The sequence below is a fragment of the Gambusia affinis genome, linkage group LG12 (genome assembly GCF_019740435.1).
Source record: "Gambusia affinis linkage group LG12, SWU_Gaff_1.0, whole genome shotgun sequence".
Taxonomy (NCBI): Eukaryota; Metazoa; Chordata; class Actinopteri; order Cyprinodontiformes; family Poeciliidae; genus Gambusia; species Gambusia affinis.
In genome coordinates, this window is record NC_057879.1 from 23,080,369 (window position 1) to 23,100,463 (window position 20,095).

Genomic DNA, 20,095 nt, shown 5'->3' on the forward strand with positions numbered 1-20,095 from the left:
TTTGGGGATTAATAATAATCTTGTACTTTTAAAAATGTGGATCACTTTATTTCCTCAGTTCTTTTTCTACTCGCCCAGCAGATGTCACTGGGAATCCATGTTTAACATTCATGGCACTCAAACTTGTTAGATATTTTAACTTGGACATAATGGATCCTCTTTGTCACAAAGCAGATTTACAGTTTTACAAAAGCATCATATTTATATTTATGAGACGGTGAACAGGTTTCCTCCGTTTGTTCGGAGGTGTTTCCAGTCTCTCCAATGTTAGAAACTTCATGAGTCCGAACGACCCGTCTGCAGAATCTGCTACAGGATTCTGTTTGTCTGGTTCACCTGGTGTCACTGCATGAAAAGAAGTTTAAACATGTCAGTATTCAGACATACTTCACGTTACATGTTAGTAATTATGAGAATTCAAGCAACATTAAGTTTGAATTAGGAGAAGAAGCAGAATGACGATGACCAGACATGATGGAGATTCACTGATGTTGAAATAAAATCATAAGTGAGGCAGACTGCTGAACCTCATGAATCTTTGGGCAACATCTTTAACAAGTAATTTTTCTGCAGGATTGAAATTATAAACTTTATTTGAATAACAAAATACACTTTAATTAGTTTAAACCTCCAAATTGTCTAGCTTATCTTTAGAGAAAAAACTTGCTGCTCACCTCTGGAAACTCGTACATCACTTCCTCTGGTTTGGTTTTCCTTTTACCTTGAAAACAAATATATATTTAGTTGTTTGTTGTAAGTTGATAAAACTATTCATGTGTAATAAAAATACAGAATTTCTCTTTTTGTCTTGACTGCTTCTAAAACAAACAGAACAACATAATTTATTATTAAGGTTGATGAATAAAAAATATAATCAGTTTTCTAACTGTAAGATCTTAAAAAGCAACATAGAAATACGGAGAATGCATTTTAGAAAAATAAAAATCATCAGCTTTGTGAACTAAAGCAACAATAATTGAGAACTAAATCTCCCAGTTTATTCAGAACATTGCAACAAATAAAGAGTTAAGAGTCCCACACAGAAAATAAAAGAAGCTCACAGAGCCTGGATAATAATCTGCAGCTTCAGAAAACCTAAAAAAATTTTAAACTAAAATCTCTGATTTTCTTTCTTAAATTTTTTTCTAGTTAATTACAAATCAACTTATGGATTATAAACAATCGTTTAATGTGTTTCAGATCATTTAAAGTCAGGTTTTAGAAAATATTGTCTTTAGTCAATCACATTGCAATCCTGTTTAAAAAGCATAAACATCTTCTGTTTTTAGGATCCGTAAATTATCCATGGATAGAAATTAGACAAAAAATACAAAAATCAAATCAGGAACTTATTCTGATCCTTCTTCTGTTTTAAACTGGAATCTACGTTATTTTACTGTTGTTATATTATAGAAATAAATAAATAAACTAAGACTTACATTGTCTTATAACGACAGTTAAGATGAAAACTACAACCAGTATTGCAGCCAGGATTATTCTTGTGATGTTAATAATTGTAATGTTTCTCTTCTTAGCTGTAAAGAGAACAAAATATGTGAAATGTTAAAGAATTAACTTAAAATAAACAACTTAGACATAATGGAGCTTTTAAAAATACATGTTCTCTAATTTAATCAATTAAGCATTAAAACAATATTGCTTTGCTTTAAAATAGGTGAACAAACATCTTCTATCAGTTTTATGTCTTGGTTAAAACTAAAATGTTATTTTCTTGTCATGCAAACTTACCAAGTTCAATGCAGTGAGTTTCAATGTTTTCGATGGATTCAATCTTGCTGACCTGGTTGCTATGGTTACAGACGATTGATTCTTTCAACTTGTAGATATGAAGAGAAGAGCTGGATTTGGTGACTGATCTTCTCTCTCCTCCCTCCTGGTTACAGATTTCATTCTCACATCTCAGAGTGGTGCTGATTGAAGAGTCGTCTGCCCTGCAGGTTTCTGTCAGGTTATAGGAGGAGGAGGAGATGAACGCACAGGTAAAGGTGAGATCAGCTGGAGACACTGGATCTGAGGGAGGAAGTAGAGTTAAGAAGTTTTAAAATATTAGAAAAAAATGTAAAGAGAGGCCAAAATCCAACAGGAAATGTAATTCAAAGGACAAAATTATTCTTACAACACTTTATTTTAGCTTGTAGTGTTTATGGATATGGGTTTTATTAATAAAGGTTATAAAAACAGAGAGAGAGAGGTTACAGTTTTTGGTGTTTCAACTTCATCTATTTAGCGTCGCATGTAACTATTTATAATATACACTGATCAGAAATATACAGATGAAACACTTACCTTGAACTGTAACATTGTATTGAGTTAGTGTTTTGGCTGTAGGCACTACTACCGTTGCAGTATAAATACCACTGTCTGACTTTTGTAGATTCTTTAGTTTCACATTGGATTTTTCATCAAGAACATCAACTCTTCCAATGTGACTCTTTTGAACAGTTGACTTGGAACCATTTATAAATGTTACTATTGCCTCATTTGTAAATTTCCATGACCAAATGATAGCATCTGATGGAATTTCAGCTGTGAGATTAAGAATAAGATCATCTCCAGTTTTCACAAATACATCAGTCACTGCAGAGGAACCTGAAAAACAGAAAACAAAATAAAATTCAAACTAAACTGAGATCAATACAAAGTTGTCAAGTACATTAGACAGAACAGATTGAGATCTATTCCTAAAATGTCTATAATGTTCATCTAAAAATGAGCTTATTACATACAAGTATGCTGTCAATGTCATTATTATTTATTAAATAAATATTGTCTGTATATCGCTGATAGGTCATTCCTCCCAGCAGCTGTTCCCAACAAACCCAGTATGATGTTTGGATTCCTGGTATTCTTTCTACAAGATTCTATATTTTGTAAATATTCTGTTTTTGCACAAATGTACAAAAATGTAATGTGCAGTTTTTAGATTTAACAAGTACATCTGCTATTTTTTCAAGTTTTTCTTAATTTTGACACCTGTTATTTTACTTGTTGTTAGGTTTCTGTTTTGCTTTTGCTTCAGATATATTTATTTTATCTGAGGTTTTAGAGGTGGGGATAAATGTGGAAAGGGTATTAAAAACATTTGTCTTATTTCTTGACATCTTTTCTCCCCTGTGAATAAAAATGCTTAGACACAGTGAATGTTTAGTCCCTAAAGACGGTTTTGCATATTTTCTTCATTGTATTCATTTCTGTCATTTTTCTCCATCATTTGAAAGTACAAAAAGTTCAAACTTACTTCACAACCTAATCTGACCAAACCAAGACTAAAACAGAGTCAGAGATTGTTCATAGAAAAAATTTTAAATAAATAAAATAAATTGAACAGTTAGTAAAACAAAGTGATGATGAGAAATCACTGTGAGATAATTTTAATAATTGTAATGAGTTAAAAGATCATCTGACTTGATTAAAGGGTAGTAATTCTAATTTCTACAGAAAGGTTTTATAATTTAAGTTGAATTTGTGTAGTTTGTGAATTAGTGAACATGGAAGAGTTTCAGTGAGAATAAAAGTGAACAAAAGTTGGACATTTTAAAACTTTAAATATTTGTTATCTTACTGAACTGAACATTCTTCCTTCCTGCTTTTGTTTCATGAGATTGACACGTTTACAGTGACATACCAGATCTGTAACAGGATTAATTTAGAACAAAAAGAAAAGGCTCAAAACTTTCAAATGTAAAAAATAAACAGAATAAAACAGAATTTACCTTGAATTTGAAGTGTGTAGATTAGAAACAGATGAAAAAGAAGTGTGAGAATCTGCGCCATTTCTCACATCGCATGAGGAAGATTCATGTAGGAAGTGATAACTTCCTACATGAGCTTACAGGGTGGACGATACGACAGATTGTTCTTCTTGACTCTCTTCTTTTCCAAACAGTTTCCATGAGGAACATCTCAGGAGAAAAGAAGGTTTCTTCAAGACAACAGATCATAAAGGAAAAATATCCATCCTGTCTTGTCATTGTTTTTGGAGATTTTAACAGCGCAAACATCTCCAATGAACGTCCAAATGAAAACACACTAAGCCAAAGTTACACAACTTTAAAAGATGCATGTTGGACTTTCTGATCACTGCTTCATCTCTTCCCAAATGACTAGTAGAAATTAAGAACATTTAGCTCAAACCTTTAGAACGTAGAAGGAACTAAAAACCCTCTACACCCCAGTTTTAAAATCCTTACACTTCCTCTAGCTCATAGACTTTAAAATACTTCTGTTAGTTTATAAATAACTGAACGGTTTTGCACCAAAATACATTAAATATCTGCTTCTGCATCAACCTTTCAGACCTCTCAGGTCTTCTAGTCTGCTCCAGAAACAAACAATAGCATTACTAATATGGGGAAGTCTTTATCTATTTTCTGCTAACATAAAAAAACAACAACATAATTTAGCAATTGTGGTGTCTTCATTAAATAAACAATTTATTTCAAGTCTTTGTTCATGCATAAGTCATAAAAAATCACAGCACCAATGGATGTAAAGAGTTACATGAGATATATTCATAATTCAGCCGCATCACTCATCATCTATCTGCCAATCAGAGGAGATGTTGTAGTCAGGAGTTCAATATGGAAAAGTTGGTTTTTCGGTAAAAAATGAATACTTATTACAAAAGCTTGGTTATGAAAAGGCAAACACTTTGTGTCGTGAGATTTTGTCTTTAACAAGACTATGTTAGTAATCTTTTTGACCTGATTAAAAATAAAAAAGGTGGTTGTCTGTATCAACCACCTGGTCAAATTTGTATGATTCCTGAATTGCAGTTGGGCCACGCAAAATCAGTGAAAGGGCCAGAAATGGTCCCCGGACCACACTTTGAACACTTCTGTGTTATAATGACTGCATGAAAACAAATTTAAACACCGCAGGAAATGAAACAAATATATCTCGTTTCATTTCAGATTCAGATTATTAATAATCTTGAGGTTTTCAAAATGTGAGTAAAAACTTTCTATTTAATCCACTAGATGGCACCGTGACTCCGCCGTGATTTAACATTACAGTTTATGCTGTATTAGATCAGTCAGTAAAAATAGAATAAAACTTGTCAGACTGGCTCTCCTCAAATCTGTGAGATCTGATCTATTAGAGGCAGCTAAGCATAGAATACCTGACCTGCATTACGATTTTCTATTCTATAACAAACTTTGTGTAAAAGCCAACAATGTTCTACATATTTATAAAAAACACCCTCTCCTGGTCTTCTGATGTGATACCTTCATTTTTGAGTAAACCTGTAGAAATTTAAGCACATATTTCATTTAATTATTTGCATTTTTATGAATAGTTTTTTTCCGTTAGATACACTTCACATATTTATGCTAACGTTTGCTAACGCAGTGTATGTTTTAAGTCGTTAAATGAAGCTTTAAAATTACTATACCTTGTTATAATTATTATTTCGCACCACAACTTTTTTGAAAAATATATATTTTGACTCAATAAAATTGAAGACGGTCATATTTACTGTACCGTAACTGTTCGTGTGTGCGCGCAGCTCCAACAGGAAATGAACGCGCTTTCATTTCCGCTGCAGCAGCTTCAACGGTCACGTCAAAAAATAAAAGGAAAATGTGGACGGAAAGGACGGACTAAAAGCTGGGGAGAGATCATCCAGACCGATCCGCCAGCTGCTTTCTCTTCCGTAAGAAGTCGTTACCAAGCAACTGCTTGTATTGGAGACTTCGGTCGGAACATTTAACGTGTTTTTAAGGGTCGTTTTGAGGTGAACGTGTCCCCTTGTTGTGTGCTAAATTAGCCAGCGTTTACCCAGTCCGCTGCTAGAGATGGGGACGAGAGCGAGTCGCCTTCAAGACCCGGTTCCCTCTCCCTTCGGGAAAGATGGCACAAAGCGGGATTCCTATCGACGACCCCGGTGTACCAGGCCCACCAGCCTTGTCGTCGACTTCTCGGTGAGCTTTGAGGAAACGGAGGCCAACAGGAGCCGATCTGAGGAAGGGAGCGACTCGGACTTGGGGCAGCATGGAGGGGCGAGCGCCGACGGCAGCCCCGCCGACCACCGCAGCATACCGTCCGGCATTAGCCAGGCGTCTCCGGGTGACGACAACAACAGCGAGGGGAAACCCGAGGAGGACGGCGGCGTGAGCCCGGGGGCCCCCGCCGAAGCGGAACGCCAAGCCGGGGAGGAAACAGGCCGCACGCCACACCGCACTTTTTCTGAAAGGCTCCCCGGAAATCGGCACTCTTCTGCCCGCAGCGTCGGAGCCAGGTCCGCCCGGGTTCGTGGCACACACCAGCGGCCGGTGTCGGAGGCTTGGATCGGCCTTTACCGTGTTAACAACCGACATGGCAGTAAGTAAATACAGTCAGGAACCGAAGCTGTGTTATCTAATTTTCCTAATGTTTGCCACAGAAATAGACTTCGCTCCAAGTCCTTCTTAACTTGTCCAAACAAGTTAATCAACTTCACTGTCTCTGTAAATATGGTTTTATTTAACACATTTAGATGCACCGATCAGACTTTTCTCAAGCCAATATCGATTTCTAGTTATCTTCCAGGGCTGATTTTTGACCGATTTAATTGTCTTTTTTTGAACCCAAAGTTATGAAGCCAGTAGAATATTTAGCAATGAAAAGAAATATACTAATTTGTTCAAGAGAACATTGTTTCCAAACCTTTTATTTCCCAACTAAATTCAAAATGTACATTAAAGTTTGCTATAGGTTGTTAAACGAAAACATTTTTTTGCTATCTTTGAAGAAAGATGGATTTTGGTTTAAAATACTTGTGGTTCTTATTGAACTATAATGAAAACATATTTTGCAACATCAGACAAACTGATCAAAGAAAAATCGGCCAAACGTGTTCCTGGTTCTCTGATTACCGACTTTCCAGAAATGAAAGTGCCTCAAGGCACATGCTGGTGGTTGATGAGTTTATAGACCCAAGATAGTAAAAGAAAATTCAAAATTTTCCATACTTCACATGATAAACACCCACCTGAGCCTGTCCAAGTGAAACTAGCTGGGGAAACTACGGTGTGCATCTAAGAATATATTTTATTTATTTATAGGATTAAGACAGCAATAGTTTCTATTTTTGATGCATTTAATGGGAAAACTGTAATTAGATTAAAGCCTGAATGGGGGGAAAATCTGCCTGTTCCAATGTCTGGTTAATGGATCGGTGCATCTCTAAGACACAACACTTTGTTAAATGCAGGTAGCGAATGTTTGTGCTTTCATAACAATTAGCGAATGTTAGTCTAAAACACAGAAGCACTATTTATTATAAAACAGTTTGTGTTGAATTTACAATAACTCTGCTGTCCTTCAATGACGAAGTCATTTCTTATTAACAGAAAACTGCATTGTCTGTGTTACTTTATCTATTTAACATGATCACTTCAACCAATCATGTAAATGTGCCAGAATTCACCATATTGGCTAATTTAGGTAAATTTATCTTCCTTCCCTGACACTTTTAAACCTTTAAACTCCATTATTTCACTGACTAAATAATGAATAAAAACATTGCACAAGAGTAAATTACAAACATGTGGTCAATATCACATTGACTCACAGTTTTATAGATGTGGAGACCAGAAAAATTTAATATTTCCAAAAAAGGTTATCACACTGATACCCTATACATAATGCTCAACATAATTAAACTATCTAAATATTTAATCCTGTTTTCCTAAGATATATAATTATGTTTTGATAGAACAGAGGATTTAGTACAATTTAAAAAAATCCCCCTGGATCAACCTGGTCTGAAATTAAAATGGATTATTGGTGGAATTTACATTCCTGGACAGTTAATCTCTTTTCCCGTGCTAGCATGCTGACTCAAACCATCAGAGACCCCATTGTCTGCGGCGGAGCAGTGGCGTAAAACTGTAAGTGGCGACACAGAAGCTCTTTCACGTTTCCGTAAGACAGCGGTTGTCTTTGACAATCCTCCAGCATGCAAGTTAAAAACATGAAGCAACTGAACGTGTTTCTCCTTTTTTAGGGGGGAGATGAGTTTGCAACTAACGATCATTTTAATAATCGATTATTTCGACAATCAATTTAATTAGATTTTTAAAAATCTACATATTTTGCAGGTATTTCATTTAATCACTTAAGCATTTTCTCTAAACATCATTAGAAATAATAATAATTATAAGAAAGAATAGAAAGGAAGAATAAGAAAATAAGAACTTTATTGCCTAAGATGCAATAACTTAGCATTTCTTTAGCAAACGGTATATTTGAAGTTTTTTTTTTTAACTGGATTGCCAAAGCATTTGAATTGCCTTGTTGCTGAAAAAGTGCTATATAAATAAAACTACTTCTTCTAAAGATGCTTAAATGCACTAACCAATTAATCACAATTAATCCGATTAATCGTTTCAGCCCAATCAGATTTTGACTATTTCATTAAAGTCAGAGGTAGAGGTTGGTTATCGGTTTTTATGATTCTTCTTTTGGAGTGATAAACAACAATACACTTACCTAGTGTCTGACCAATTTAAAAACAGAACAGTGTTTCAATGATCGATTAATCACGATTAACCGTTTCAGCTCTGTCAGATTTTCAACATTCCATAAAAGTCAGAATCCCCTCCCCTTATTTTTGTTTTGGAACGGTAAAAGACGACCTTCTGTCTGGATGGTTTAAAAACAGATCAGTCTTTCAATAACCAATTAATCACGGTTAATCGTTTCAGCCATACATTCAGGATAATCAGATGCAAGCAGATGGTGGTGTTGTGACTGAAAACATGACATTTTAATCCACAACGCTGCAGAGTGGTGGGTTTCCTGGGCCAGCTTTCAGCCAGAGTAGGGAAATGGGTCACAACTTCACAAGCTGGCAGCGGTTCATAGATGGAGGAGGAGGCGGGGGGAATGTAGGGCAGCAAGGTGCTGTTTCTGCCTGACTGTCACATCCATGAATGGCTGAGTGCTGGCTTTCCCTCAGGCGTGACTCACTGTTTTTATACGGATGCATGCAGTCGAATGATGCTATTTCAGGTCAGCCGAAGTCGAGGTAGCATCATCTGAATTCAGTTTTATCTGCTCATCTCATCTCTGTCCAAAATGACATTGTGTACTAATTCCAGCTCTGCCCTCTGCAGGTATTCGCTGCCCTTTCTGCTCAAAGCCTTTCCCAGGCGGTCGGATCGAGGATCACCTGTTGAGCTGCCTCACATCTCCTCCGCTACCTTACAACAGTAAGCGTCCAGTAACTTGACGCTCTGACAGCTGTGTGTGTGTGTTGTTTCTGTTTTTAAAGGCCGATGATGACGCTGTCTGTCGCCTTGTGTGTGTGTGTGTTTGTTCACAGCGGACGTGCTGAGCAAAGACAGCGGGGAATGCTCGATCTGTCTGGAGGACCTGGTACAGGGGGAGACCATCGCCAGGCTGGCCTGCCTCTGCGTCTACCACAAAAGGTATTTAGAGCTCAGCACGTGCATGGAAACTGTTTCAGTATTTAACACTTTTCTCAGAAACCAGAACTGGATAGTAACTAATTACATTTACTCAATTACATTTACCTGAGTAACTTTTTTGAAATAAAAAACAACAAAGTTTTAGGAGTATTTTTACTATGTTGTATTTTCTACTTTTACTTGAGTAATTTTATTATGAAGTATCTCTACTCTTACTTGAGTAAAATTTCTGGATTTTCTACCCAGTGAATGAAAAACAAACATATTTTAACCAAAAACTCACCAAACACAGAAACACACCTTAAAGTTTTATTAAAAAATTATTGAAAGAAGCTGATTTGGAAACATTTTCTCTTGCTTGATTTTGTGTTACTTATATGAATTATTGTTATTTTAGTTCTTAAAATACAAAAATCTTTATTTTCACCTGTCTGAAAATTTTTAAATATTAAAGGATTGATAGTTCAATCAGTTCCTCAGTAGTTGAGTAGACTTTTTACCAAATACTTTTTTACTCTTACTTGAGTAATTACTTAGATGGCTACATTTTACATTTACTTGAGTAAAAGTACGTTGAAGTAGTGCTACTCTTGCTTTAGTAAAAATTTTTGCTCTCCTCTGTCAAAAACACCTCACAGATAAATTCTCAGATTTTAGGGCTGCAGCTAAAGATTGTTTTTAGTTAACTAATTCTTCTGCAAGTTTGTAACTTTTACCAAAATAGTTTTGACAAATATGTCTAAAAAAACATGTCACCATTTTTTAATATGAGACAGATAATTTGTGAAAAGATGGATATCCTCCAAATCTTCCCTCAGCTGCTGTTGCCATCTGAAGAAATGTAAAAACAACCAATCAACCTCATGTAGTCGCTGCTAAATGTGCTAATGATGCCGGCTATGCTAAATAGCTTTAGCATTCCCAAAATGCAATGCAATTTGGTCAACAGCACATTTCTTCTCGCATCTTTTCCAGACTCTGTTGACGCAGTAAAACTTTTTCGATATTTGACTAACCTGATAAGGAGAAGGAGCCAGAAATATTAATCAGATGAATGTTAGTGAATTTAAAAAAATGGATGAACGAATCATGCATAATAGCTACGGTATACATTGGATATATAGTCCCTTCTTTTAGAGGTCCACAAACAGTTGAACCACATATGAACTAAATCTCTATTAAATAACAATTACAATTCTAAATAGTGATTTATATTAAATTATAATATCTCAAATTATAAGTCATTAACAAAACCTGGTGAAACCCGAAACAAATCTTTCAAGAAAACATTTGTTGCGGTTGTGTTGTAGCTTCAATTTGCCATAAATAGTTAAGCAACATTTAATTGCTTTAATTTGATCTTTTGGGAAGGTGATGCAACAAAACTACGCTTTTAAAAAATGAGGAAGGAGTTTGGTTCGCCACTGATTTGAAAAGTTATTAGTTTCTTCTGCACTGCAAAAACACAAAATTTTACAAAATAATTTTGGTTTAGTTTTAAATGCAAATATCTTAATAGACTTGAAATAAGACAAAACTGGCTTACAAATAATTTTTCAGCAAGAAGTAGGAGCTTGTTTTAAGCAAATAATTGCTTAACAAGTTCTAGTTCCGTCTACAGATTATTTTTGCTTTTAACAAAATATTTTTACTCTGTTTTAAGTTGATTTATTAACCCTCGATTTCTTGCTAAAAAGCTACTTTAATAGTTTGTCTTATTTCCAGTGTACTCAGATATTTACACCAGAACTAGACTGAAATTACTTGGTAAGATTCTGTTCTGAAGTTTTCTTAAAAGCTTTGTAAATTAAACTTGGATTATTATTAGAGAATCAAATGTGCTTCTCTGGAATTTAGCAGCTTTAAACTGAACCACAAATGTTTCTCCAACTGTTAAAACGTTGTTACATGTGAGCTCGACACACCCTCAGATGCTCAGAAACCTCTTGGAGGTTTAATAATTATGAAGCTGTTAAAGGACCTCTGGTGTGTTTGCCTGGTTACAGCACATTTACGCCGGCGTTTCGCAGCGTGCTTTAATGAGCCTCTCTTGGATTTCCCCCTCGTTTTCCAGCTGTCGCCGACTCCTTCAGATTTTTAAGTGCGAGCTTCGCAGGGATAACGCCACTCTCCACCTTTTTTATTTATTTATTTTTTTGTCCGTCAAAGTTGCCTCACAGCCGAGCCGTCGAGGCAAGCAGATACAAGAACGTCCCGGTTTGGAAGTCCGTGTAATTTCCTCACATGGAAAACCTGAGTGTGTTGGAATTTAGCTCTGCTTTCCAGGGAACTTCACACAAGATCAGATGGATGACTGACTTCACCGTGGTTCTGGTCGCAGGCAGTCTCGCCTCCAGCCTTTTTTTTTTTTTTTTTTCCGAGGTGTGGTCGTTGGATTGCGTGAAGGAAATTTTTAATTTTCCCCATGCAGCAGTAGAGATTTGGGAAGGGAAGCAAACCGGAGAGTGAAACAGCTGAAGATGATTATGTGATTCATCATGTTTGATAATAGAAGTCGACCAGAAAAAAAAATGTATAAAGCAAGGGTTTCCAAGGTGTGGTTCGGGGGCCATTTGTGGCCCTTTTACTGATTTTTTTTTTTTTTTTTTTTTTTTTGTGGATTCCAAATGCAGAAAAGAAAGATACATAATTGGCCCATCTAGCAGAAGTGGTTGATGCAGTTAGAATTATTCATTTTTCATTTAATCAGAGTAAAATTTTTACTTTTCCTATTTTCAAGAGCATCACAAAGTATTCACCTTCTCATAACTAAGTTTTTATGATAACTAGAGCAACATTTATCCAGAGACGTTTACTGAAAACTGACTTCGCTGAACTCAAATCAGCTTTTATTTAAGTTTTTAAATATAGCAAGCGCTTTGAAAGAAAGTTATCCTGATCTTATAACTGAGAGTACATTTTGGGGATGAAATGATTAATTGGATTAATCGACTACTGAAACATTTATCAACTAATTTAGTAATTGATCAATCATTAACTGGAGTGTAGAAACAAAAAAAGAACAACACACTCAGAAGTAGTGATGCTCAATCATTTGGGCCAATATTGATATCCAGTATTAATACTGTTGTTGTGGCCAATAACCGATATTTATTTGGGTGTTTTAAAATATTGCACATTTAGTTTATTGGTGAGAAAAAACTAAAATTACAACAGAAAGTTGCTGTGATTTTAGTTTTGACTCGACACATTTGATAATATATAAAATAAACACGATTTAAATCACATTCAGCTCCAACTAGTTGATGTTTGGTTCAGTTTATCAGGGACGCATAATAATGTATTAAAAAAACCATCCAGTCTGTTTTTGTTGTGAAATATTGTGATAAATTATGTAATTTTCCTCACTTCTCCCTTTCTTATCTGTCATTATGATGCGTCTCTAATTAGTGGTTTTATGAGCACATAATGCAGGGTGAAGAAAAGTTCCTGGCATGCAAACCTTTCTAAAATAAACAAATGTTGCATTTACACCAAAAATGCAGCTATGTGGTTTCTTAATCAAAAAGCAGGAGTGTATGGTTTCATCATTCATAAGCCTTTCACTGGCTTCCTGGTTTCTAACCAGCGATTCAGGAAGTCGGTGAAAGTTTGTGGGCGACTCCTCAGTTTGTTACATTAGCGCCGGTTAATCAGAGAGTTTTGTGTTTGTGCAGCTGCATCGACTCCTGGTCCAAAGTGAAGCCCTGCTGCCCCGAGCATCCCTTCGATTGACTCGCAGGTCAGGCGGTTCCAGCCCAGCGACCAGATCGACTCAGGTAAGCCCACGTTACAGGTGACTCACATTATACATGTCTGGAGAAGTTGGTAAATTGCATTCAGCATTTTTGGTCTAGTTTCTGCTGCAAATGTCTTAAAACACTTGAAATAAGAAATAAAGGAAAACTAATAGATGCATGTCAGATTATTTCATTTGCAACAAGACATTTTTTCCATGTCGTAGGTGAGATAATCTACTTTTTTAAGATCAATATTAAGGAATTATTGACTCAAAACAAGCTCCTATTTCTTACTGAAACGTTACCTGTAAGTTAGTTTTATTTTATTTCAAGTGAACTGAGATATTTTCACTAGAAACTAGACAAAAAAATTCTTGGTAAGATTAATGAATTTCATTAATTATCTTGTGTTTAGTGCTGTCATGGTTGCTAGACATAACAGTGGGAAGTGAGACCGGTGTTGCATCATATTCACAACCCAGGGAAACAAAGACTTATGTATTAAAAGTTCCTGGGTATTATGAAAATTTTAATTAGAATAAATTGTAAAATTGGATAATATGTATCCATTTATAGAAACTGTTTGGTAACAATAATTTGGTTAAAAACATTTTTTTGAATGAAAATGTTTTTATGTTAAAGGTTGTTTTTTCTGACATTTTTCAGTGAAATTATGCTGCTGCTACTGAATTGATTTTAACATTTTAACATTGTCTTCATCACATTGCACACTGGTTTTAAAAATGCCTCTTAAGTAGAGTTTTATGTTTTATTATACATTCTGCAACTTTCACTTGGTGAAAAAAATAAACTAAAATCATTGAATCTAGAGGTTTCTCAACCTAAAGTACTTATTAATACATTTAAAAACATGAGTCATCCGACCAGCAGCTTCGTCTGCCTGCCTGCTCATGTCAGCAGCTGAGCTGCAAAAATAACAGGTTTGACGTCATTAAAATATTTTTTCACCCACTTCCTCGTTCACATCATCAACTTGATCTGGAATAGTGGGGGATGCCTCGTCTTTTCTCACTTTGTTCAGACAGTCACTCAAGTCTAAGTTATCATTGTAGGAGCAGATATTGAAACTTTAACGGCTGCTGGGATAAATCTCCAAAAAGCTAAAGTTTACAGAACTTAACGTCAACCATGAACCTTCATCCACAGCCTGGAAGCAGGGCTGCAATCAGGAGATTTATTTAGGTCTTATTAAAGAGGAACATGTTGGATTTTTCCACCTAAGTGACTTCAGCTGTAAAGCAGATAAATTTGCTTTCTCTACTTTACGGCCATTACTTAAAAACAGGAAGTGCTTCATCCTGCTCTGCTGCTCAGAAACGCTGTTTACTTCAACGTGCAGATTACTGATGATGACAGTATTTACTGAGGTGCACTGCAAAAACACAATCTTACCAAGTATTTCTGTCTAGTTTCTAGTTCAAATATCTCAGCACACCTAAAATAAGACTAAAGTAACTTAAAAGTACGTTTTCAGCAAGATATAGGAGCTTGTTTGGAGTAAATAATTCTTTAATAAGGATTAAAAAGTACAAGTTCCACTGAACTAAAACTTTTATCAGTGTTAAGGAATTATTGACATAAAGTGAGCTCCTCTATTTTGCTACAAAGTTGTAAATTAGATTTTCTTTTATGTGTACCAAAATATTTGCACTAGAAACTAGACCAAAAATACTAGGCAAGATTTTGTGTTTTCGCAGCGCAGAAGAAACGAATGGCTGTTAACTTTTCAAATCATTAGAGAAAACAAAACTCCTTCCTCATTTTTCAAAGGTAAAATTTAATCAGTTAAAAGTTGCATAACTATTCAAGGCAAATTGAAGCTGCAACACAAACAGTGAAAAATTTTACTGGATAAAATTAAGGATGCAAGAAGAACCCTGCCTAATTCTTGGTTCTTCTGGCACAGATCTACAAAAAATGACCAAAAAGTGAAACATTCACTAAAAACTGAATCAAAATTACTTGGTAATTTTTGGTGCTTTTGCAGTGTGAGAAGTTGAAGTTAAATATTCTCTTTTTCTCTGTTTTTACAGGAGACTACACCGAATCCCAACAAAACCACAATAAGTATCAAGAATTGAACGAGCAAAATTCATATTTGCGTTTCCGATGTAAAAAGTCAGCGGGATCTTCCTCTATCGATTTAAACTCGACCTGCCAAACGCTGACGTTGAAACCAGCTGCTCCGTCTAATAACAGAGATGTCTGTGAGTGTGTGTGTGTTTGTGTGTGTGGACTCGAATCACCGGGGGTCATTTAAATATTATCATCCAAGAAAACCAGATGGAGTTTCAGTGACCAGCGCCTCTCCTGCGTGTTTCTGTCTCTGAATCTTATCAAGTATTTTTGCAAAAACCAAAACAAACAAAAACAAAGTATTGTTGCAAGTCCTACATCGGATGAATGTTTCTTCTTCTCTACTTTCCCCCCCAAATTAACCAAATCTTCAGCTGTTACGTTTATTTCTGCTCTGACGCGATGAGGACCGGTGTTTGGTGGAAAGGGGGGCTGCTGCTACTCTTTCTTTCTGTGTTTTGTTGTTATTTTTCTTGCTTTCTGTTACCTTTAAACATTTCAGGGGAAGTTTTGGGCCTTTGTGTTTTGTTTCTTTTAAAGTCGGCCAGTTTTGTCTCCTTGTTAGCGTGGGGATTGTTCAGGAAGATTTCGACAGTAGCACCACGTTGGCGCCAGCTGGAGCACTTCTGTGTTATTTCTCATACGATCTGGGATGACAGTGAGCGACAGAGGGGTGAATTTGTCCTGTGTTTGTTTGTACATACATTAAAGTGTGTTTGTGTTTGTTGTAAACTTCGCAGATGTCTGGTTGGTTGGTACTTTCTATGAATGCAGTTTCTTTTTTTTTCTTTTTTCGCCAACGCCAGATCGTGCCGGGACAAATAGATGGATTTTTGGGGGCATGTTTACGCCATGTGGCATCTGCCTCCTCTTCACAGCACTGGGGGCTATGGACAGCTTATGGTTAATAATTACATAAGCAGCAGGCACCCTCTTCCTTTTCCACCATGCCTTTTTATTTTGAGCATTTTTAGCTGACATATTGTTGTGATTATTGCTAAATGTGTCAAGTGGCTTTCCTTTGCCTTTTTAGTGCTGATTTGCCTTTTTTGGGCTCTTAAATTGAGCCAGCAGAACAAACAACTGGGTTTCTTTTTATCTGTTTCATGGATTTTCAACCCAGACGGTTCAGTTTTAGAGCAAAGGTGTTCAAAGTAGGGATCCGGGGCCACTTGCGGCTCCTGGATTGATTTTGTGTAGCCCTCAGACCAAAATTTGAGAATTATAATCTATTACTTTTAAATAAAAATCTACTTACAAAAATGTTACACTGCAAAAAAATAAAAAGAATTTTAGTCTAGTTTCTAGTGCAAATATCTAGGTTACATGTAAGCTAGTTTTGTCTTATTTCAGATGTACTTTTTAAAGTCAATGAATACTACTTCCACTGGAAGATTATTTCACTTAAAACATGGAAAAATGTCTTGTTGAGGTTAAATAATCTCAGTGGAACCAGTACTTTTTCATCAATATTAAAGAATTATTCACTTTCAAAAAGCAAGCTCCAATAACTTGCAATGGTTACCTCTATGTTAGTGTTGTTTCCTCTAGAAATTAGACCAAAATACTTTTGTGTTTTTGCAGCGTATTTGAGACTTTTCTGGTTTCCTTCCGTTGTCATGGTAACTAGGATTGACATATACGCTAAAGTACAACCTGGTTCACCAAAATCTGCTTTTATTTGCTGTATTAAAACTTTTTTCTCAGTTTTCTTCAATCGAGCCCAAAATAATAAGCAAACTGGATGCCTTTCGTTTAATAAGGAAGCTTTGGATTTACAATCCCATAAAAATCAGAGTTCATTCTTATTGCCGAGTAGGTTAAAAAAAAATCTACGTTTTGGTGATTTCAGTTTTTAATAATTGTAGTTTTTTGTCGTGCAGACACTTCTAATGCTGACAATTTTGGTGAAAAGAGTTGGATTAGTCTTGGGTTTTCTTTAATTTCCTCCCCTGGTTCACGGTTCTCTGCAGTCTGAGGTGCTACGACTCGCCCCACCACTAGTGGGCAGCGCTGTGCATGTTTCTCTTTTTATATTAAAGCATAAAAATATATATTGGAGAATTTTAAAAATGGAGAAAGGAAAAAAAAGATGCCAAAAGTGAGTGTGTGCATTGGGAGCGTTGTGTGAGCGTGTGCAGAGGTCGAGGTGGCGTTGTGTTCGTTGTAGAGGTCAGTTATGATGTTGTATTCTTTGGATGGGGGGTGCGATGGGGGTGTTTGTTTATGCTCACGGAGGTTGGATTTAACCCCCCTAAGTTACTCTCATTTACTCTGTTACCCTCTCTAAGCTGTGTGGTGCAATACCTCAGTTTTTTATTTCTTTACCAATGCTAGCTAAATGCTCTCTGTGTTCTCCAACCAAGGATGGTGTGTATTTTTCTTTCTTTCTTTCTTTTTATTATTATTTTTTTTAAAAGATGTCCCTCAAAGATTTGGTTCTGAAATACGGGGCTCCGTGTTTTAGATGAGAAAGTTTTAAAAATGGGTCACAATGGCTGAATCTGCATCCTCTGGATATGGACAATCTGCCTTGACTCTGGTATAAAAACAAATTTAACTATTTATTATTATTATTATTAAATTGTAAATATGTAATGCAATTCAAGAAAATGGCTTGGTCCTTGTCTGTTCAATTATACTGTTTCTAAGCTCTGATCTTTTGTATGTCTCAGAAGTTGTTTTTATATGTATTTTTTACAATAAATATGTGTGAGAGAAGTTGTTGGCTTTGTGTTTGTTTAAAACCCTCAGATTTATAATCAAAAATACACAAATATTCAGCTGTAATGTAGTATTACTACATTGTACTTTTTACATTTACATTAAATTTATTGGTTTTAACCATAAGTTCTAATAATACTATAATTTCATTCTTATTTCAACTTTATTCTTGTGTCACTTTATTTTTATAATTTTATGACTTTATTCTCATAATATTCTGACTTTATTGTAATTTTCTTTTTTTCTAAGCATGGCCCTAATATTCTGTCGTATTAGTAATTGTTGGCCCTTCTTGTTTGCTGCTCAAACTCGGACTGGATAGAGAGAAATTAGGGTTTATCTCTGGACTTTGACTGGACCATTTTAACTAATGAATGTGTTTCTGTTTAAACGAATGGTTCTAAACCCTGGTTCTCGGCCCCCTCTGTGCACCACCATGTTTCGCTGAGGGGTCGCTGTGTTCATGTGATGCAGCTTCATTTGTTTGGTCTCCTTCCATGTTTGTCAACAACAGCCATGCATTTTGGTTAACAGTTTCTAGGAACATGATTAGCCTCTGAATGGTTTATATGTTTGTAGTTTTCAAACTGCAGACAGAATCTAAATGATAGAAGAAAAGAAAAAACACACAATGCCATTGGAGAACCTGGTGACATGCGTCGGTGACATTTATAAAACTCGGCTCTTCGTTTGTTCGTTTCTACAGAAAGATAACATCGGCCGGGTTATGGGAAGCCTGGGCTGCGTTTATCTGCTTTGTGTTTGTTGCTGCTGTGTAGGTTTGCTCTGCAGCAGCTGTTTCGAGTCTACCCAACCACACAATGACCCTCAGCCATTTCCTCTTTGTGCTTTTATGCCAAGATCAAACTTTCAGTTTTACCCTTCAAGCTAACACACTGCAGAGCATGAATCTATGGTTTGCTTTGTCTGTACAGACATGACCAGAAGGAAATGATGTTGTTTCAAGGTTAACTCCTTCCTGTTTCTGGTTGTTTACGATGATCATCAAACCCAGTCAGTGTCATCTTAAGAGTCCAGCTAAAACCAGAACACATCCAACATGCAAACTGACTGATCCTTCAAACAGAAAAGTCCAGATGTCATCACTTAGTATGAATTATAACTTCTGTAGCAGAAAGAAGAGTTTTCACTGCAAAAAAACCAAAATCTTACCAAGCAGTTTTGGTCAAGTTTAGAGTGCAAATATCTTGTACACTTGGAAAAAATCTACTTTTCAGCAGGATAGAGGAGCTTGTTTTAAATCTGAAATTCCTCAATATTGATTAAAAAGTTCTAGTTCCACTAGCAGATTATTCCACTTATAACATGGCAAATGTTTTGTTTTAAGTTAAATAATCTGCTGTATTACTGGGTTAATACATTTTTAGATGCAATAATACGATGAAATGTAAATACTCCTTCCCCATTATATTATTGTCTTTCTGCAGCTACCTGCATTGCTTTATTTAACATATATATGAATTAATCTGAGGGAACAATTGTGACCTTGAGTGTGTAAGAAACTCAGTTTAAGAGCAGCAGAACCTTTCTGAGTTTGCTTCTGCAACAGGAAAAAATTGCAAAGTGACTGAAAAAAGGAAACTGGGGGTAGATCTGTAGTCTGATATCTGCCTGAACCAAAGGTAGCAGAAAATCTGAAAAAAACTCATTTTAAAGTCTGTTGGTTGCTTTTTGTTTAGTTTATCTACTAGATCAAAAACCATCAACAAACAGGAAGTTAAAAAAACCCAACTTGTGTCAAACAAAGTTTCTTTCAGCGATTAGTCAGATCCATCCAAACTTTCAGTTTCTGTTTGAGTTCAGATCCAAAATCTGAGTCGTGACGACTCCCAAAATTACAACCAATTAATAATTTATCCTTAAGATGTATTTTTTTAAGTGTCTTGTGTGTTTTAAATGTATTCCTGCCCAAGCACAAAGCGTTCCTACAGTTCTCTAGATCAGTGGTCCCCAACCTTTTTATTACAGCGGACCGGCCAAAGCCTTCGTAAATTTCCGCGGAACGGGGGGGGCGGGGGTATGCGTTGAGGATCGTCGAACGTTGTGAGGATCGTCGAACGGGGGGGCATGCGCGTT

The 20,095-nt window shown here is 35.9% G+C and overlaps 2 protein-coding genes across 3 annotated transcripts; one reads left to right on the top strand and one right to left on the bottom strand.

The window, feature by feature from the left end:
- Positions 1-31: 31 nt before the first annotated feature.
- LOC122840913 lies at positions 32-4,204 on the bottom strand. The gene is made up of 6 exons (XM_044133705.1): positions 3,735-4,204; positions 2,308-2,610; positions 1,750-2,031; positions 1,440-1,535; positions 675-721; positions 32-345 (listed from the first exon to the last, which is right to left on the bottom strand). Exons 1-6 carry the CDS (start codon positions 3,793-3,795, stop codon positions 343-345), a joined length of 792 nt encoding a protein of 263 aa, XP_043989640.1. The 5' UTR covers positions 3,796-4,204; the 3' UTR covers positions 32-342.
- Positions 4,205-5,497: 1,293 nt separating this feature from the next.
- zgc:66427 (uncharacterized protein LOC406256 homolog) lies at positions 5,498-17,995 on the top strand. Of its 2 annotated transcripts, XM_044133707.1 has the most exons (6): positions 5,540-5,677; positions 5,792-6,345; positions 9,123-9,218; positions 9,332-9,437; positions 13,115-13,216; positions 15,232-17,995. In XM_044133707.1, the coding sequence occupies exons 2-5, from the start codon at positions 5,820-5,822 to the stop codon at positions 13,170-13,172; spliced, it is 786 nt and encodes a 261-aa protein (XP_043989642.1). In that variant the 5' UTR covers positions 5,540-5,677; positions 5,792-5,819; the 3' UTR covers positions 13,173-13,216; positions 15,232-17,995. The 2 variants fall into 2 exon arrangements, with proteins under 2 accessions (XP_043989641.1, XP_043989642.1); XM_044133706.1 differs by having other exon boundaries at positions 5,498-6,345.
- The last annotated feature ends 2,100 nt before the right edge of the window (positions 17,996-20,095 follow it).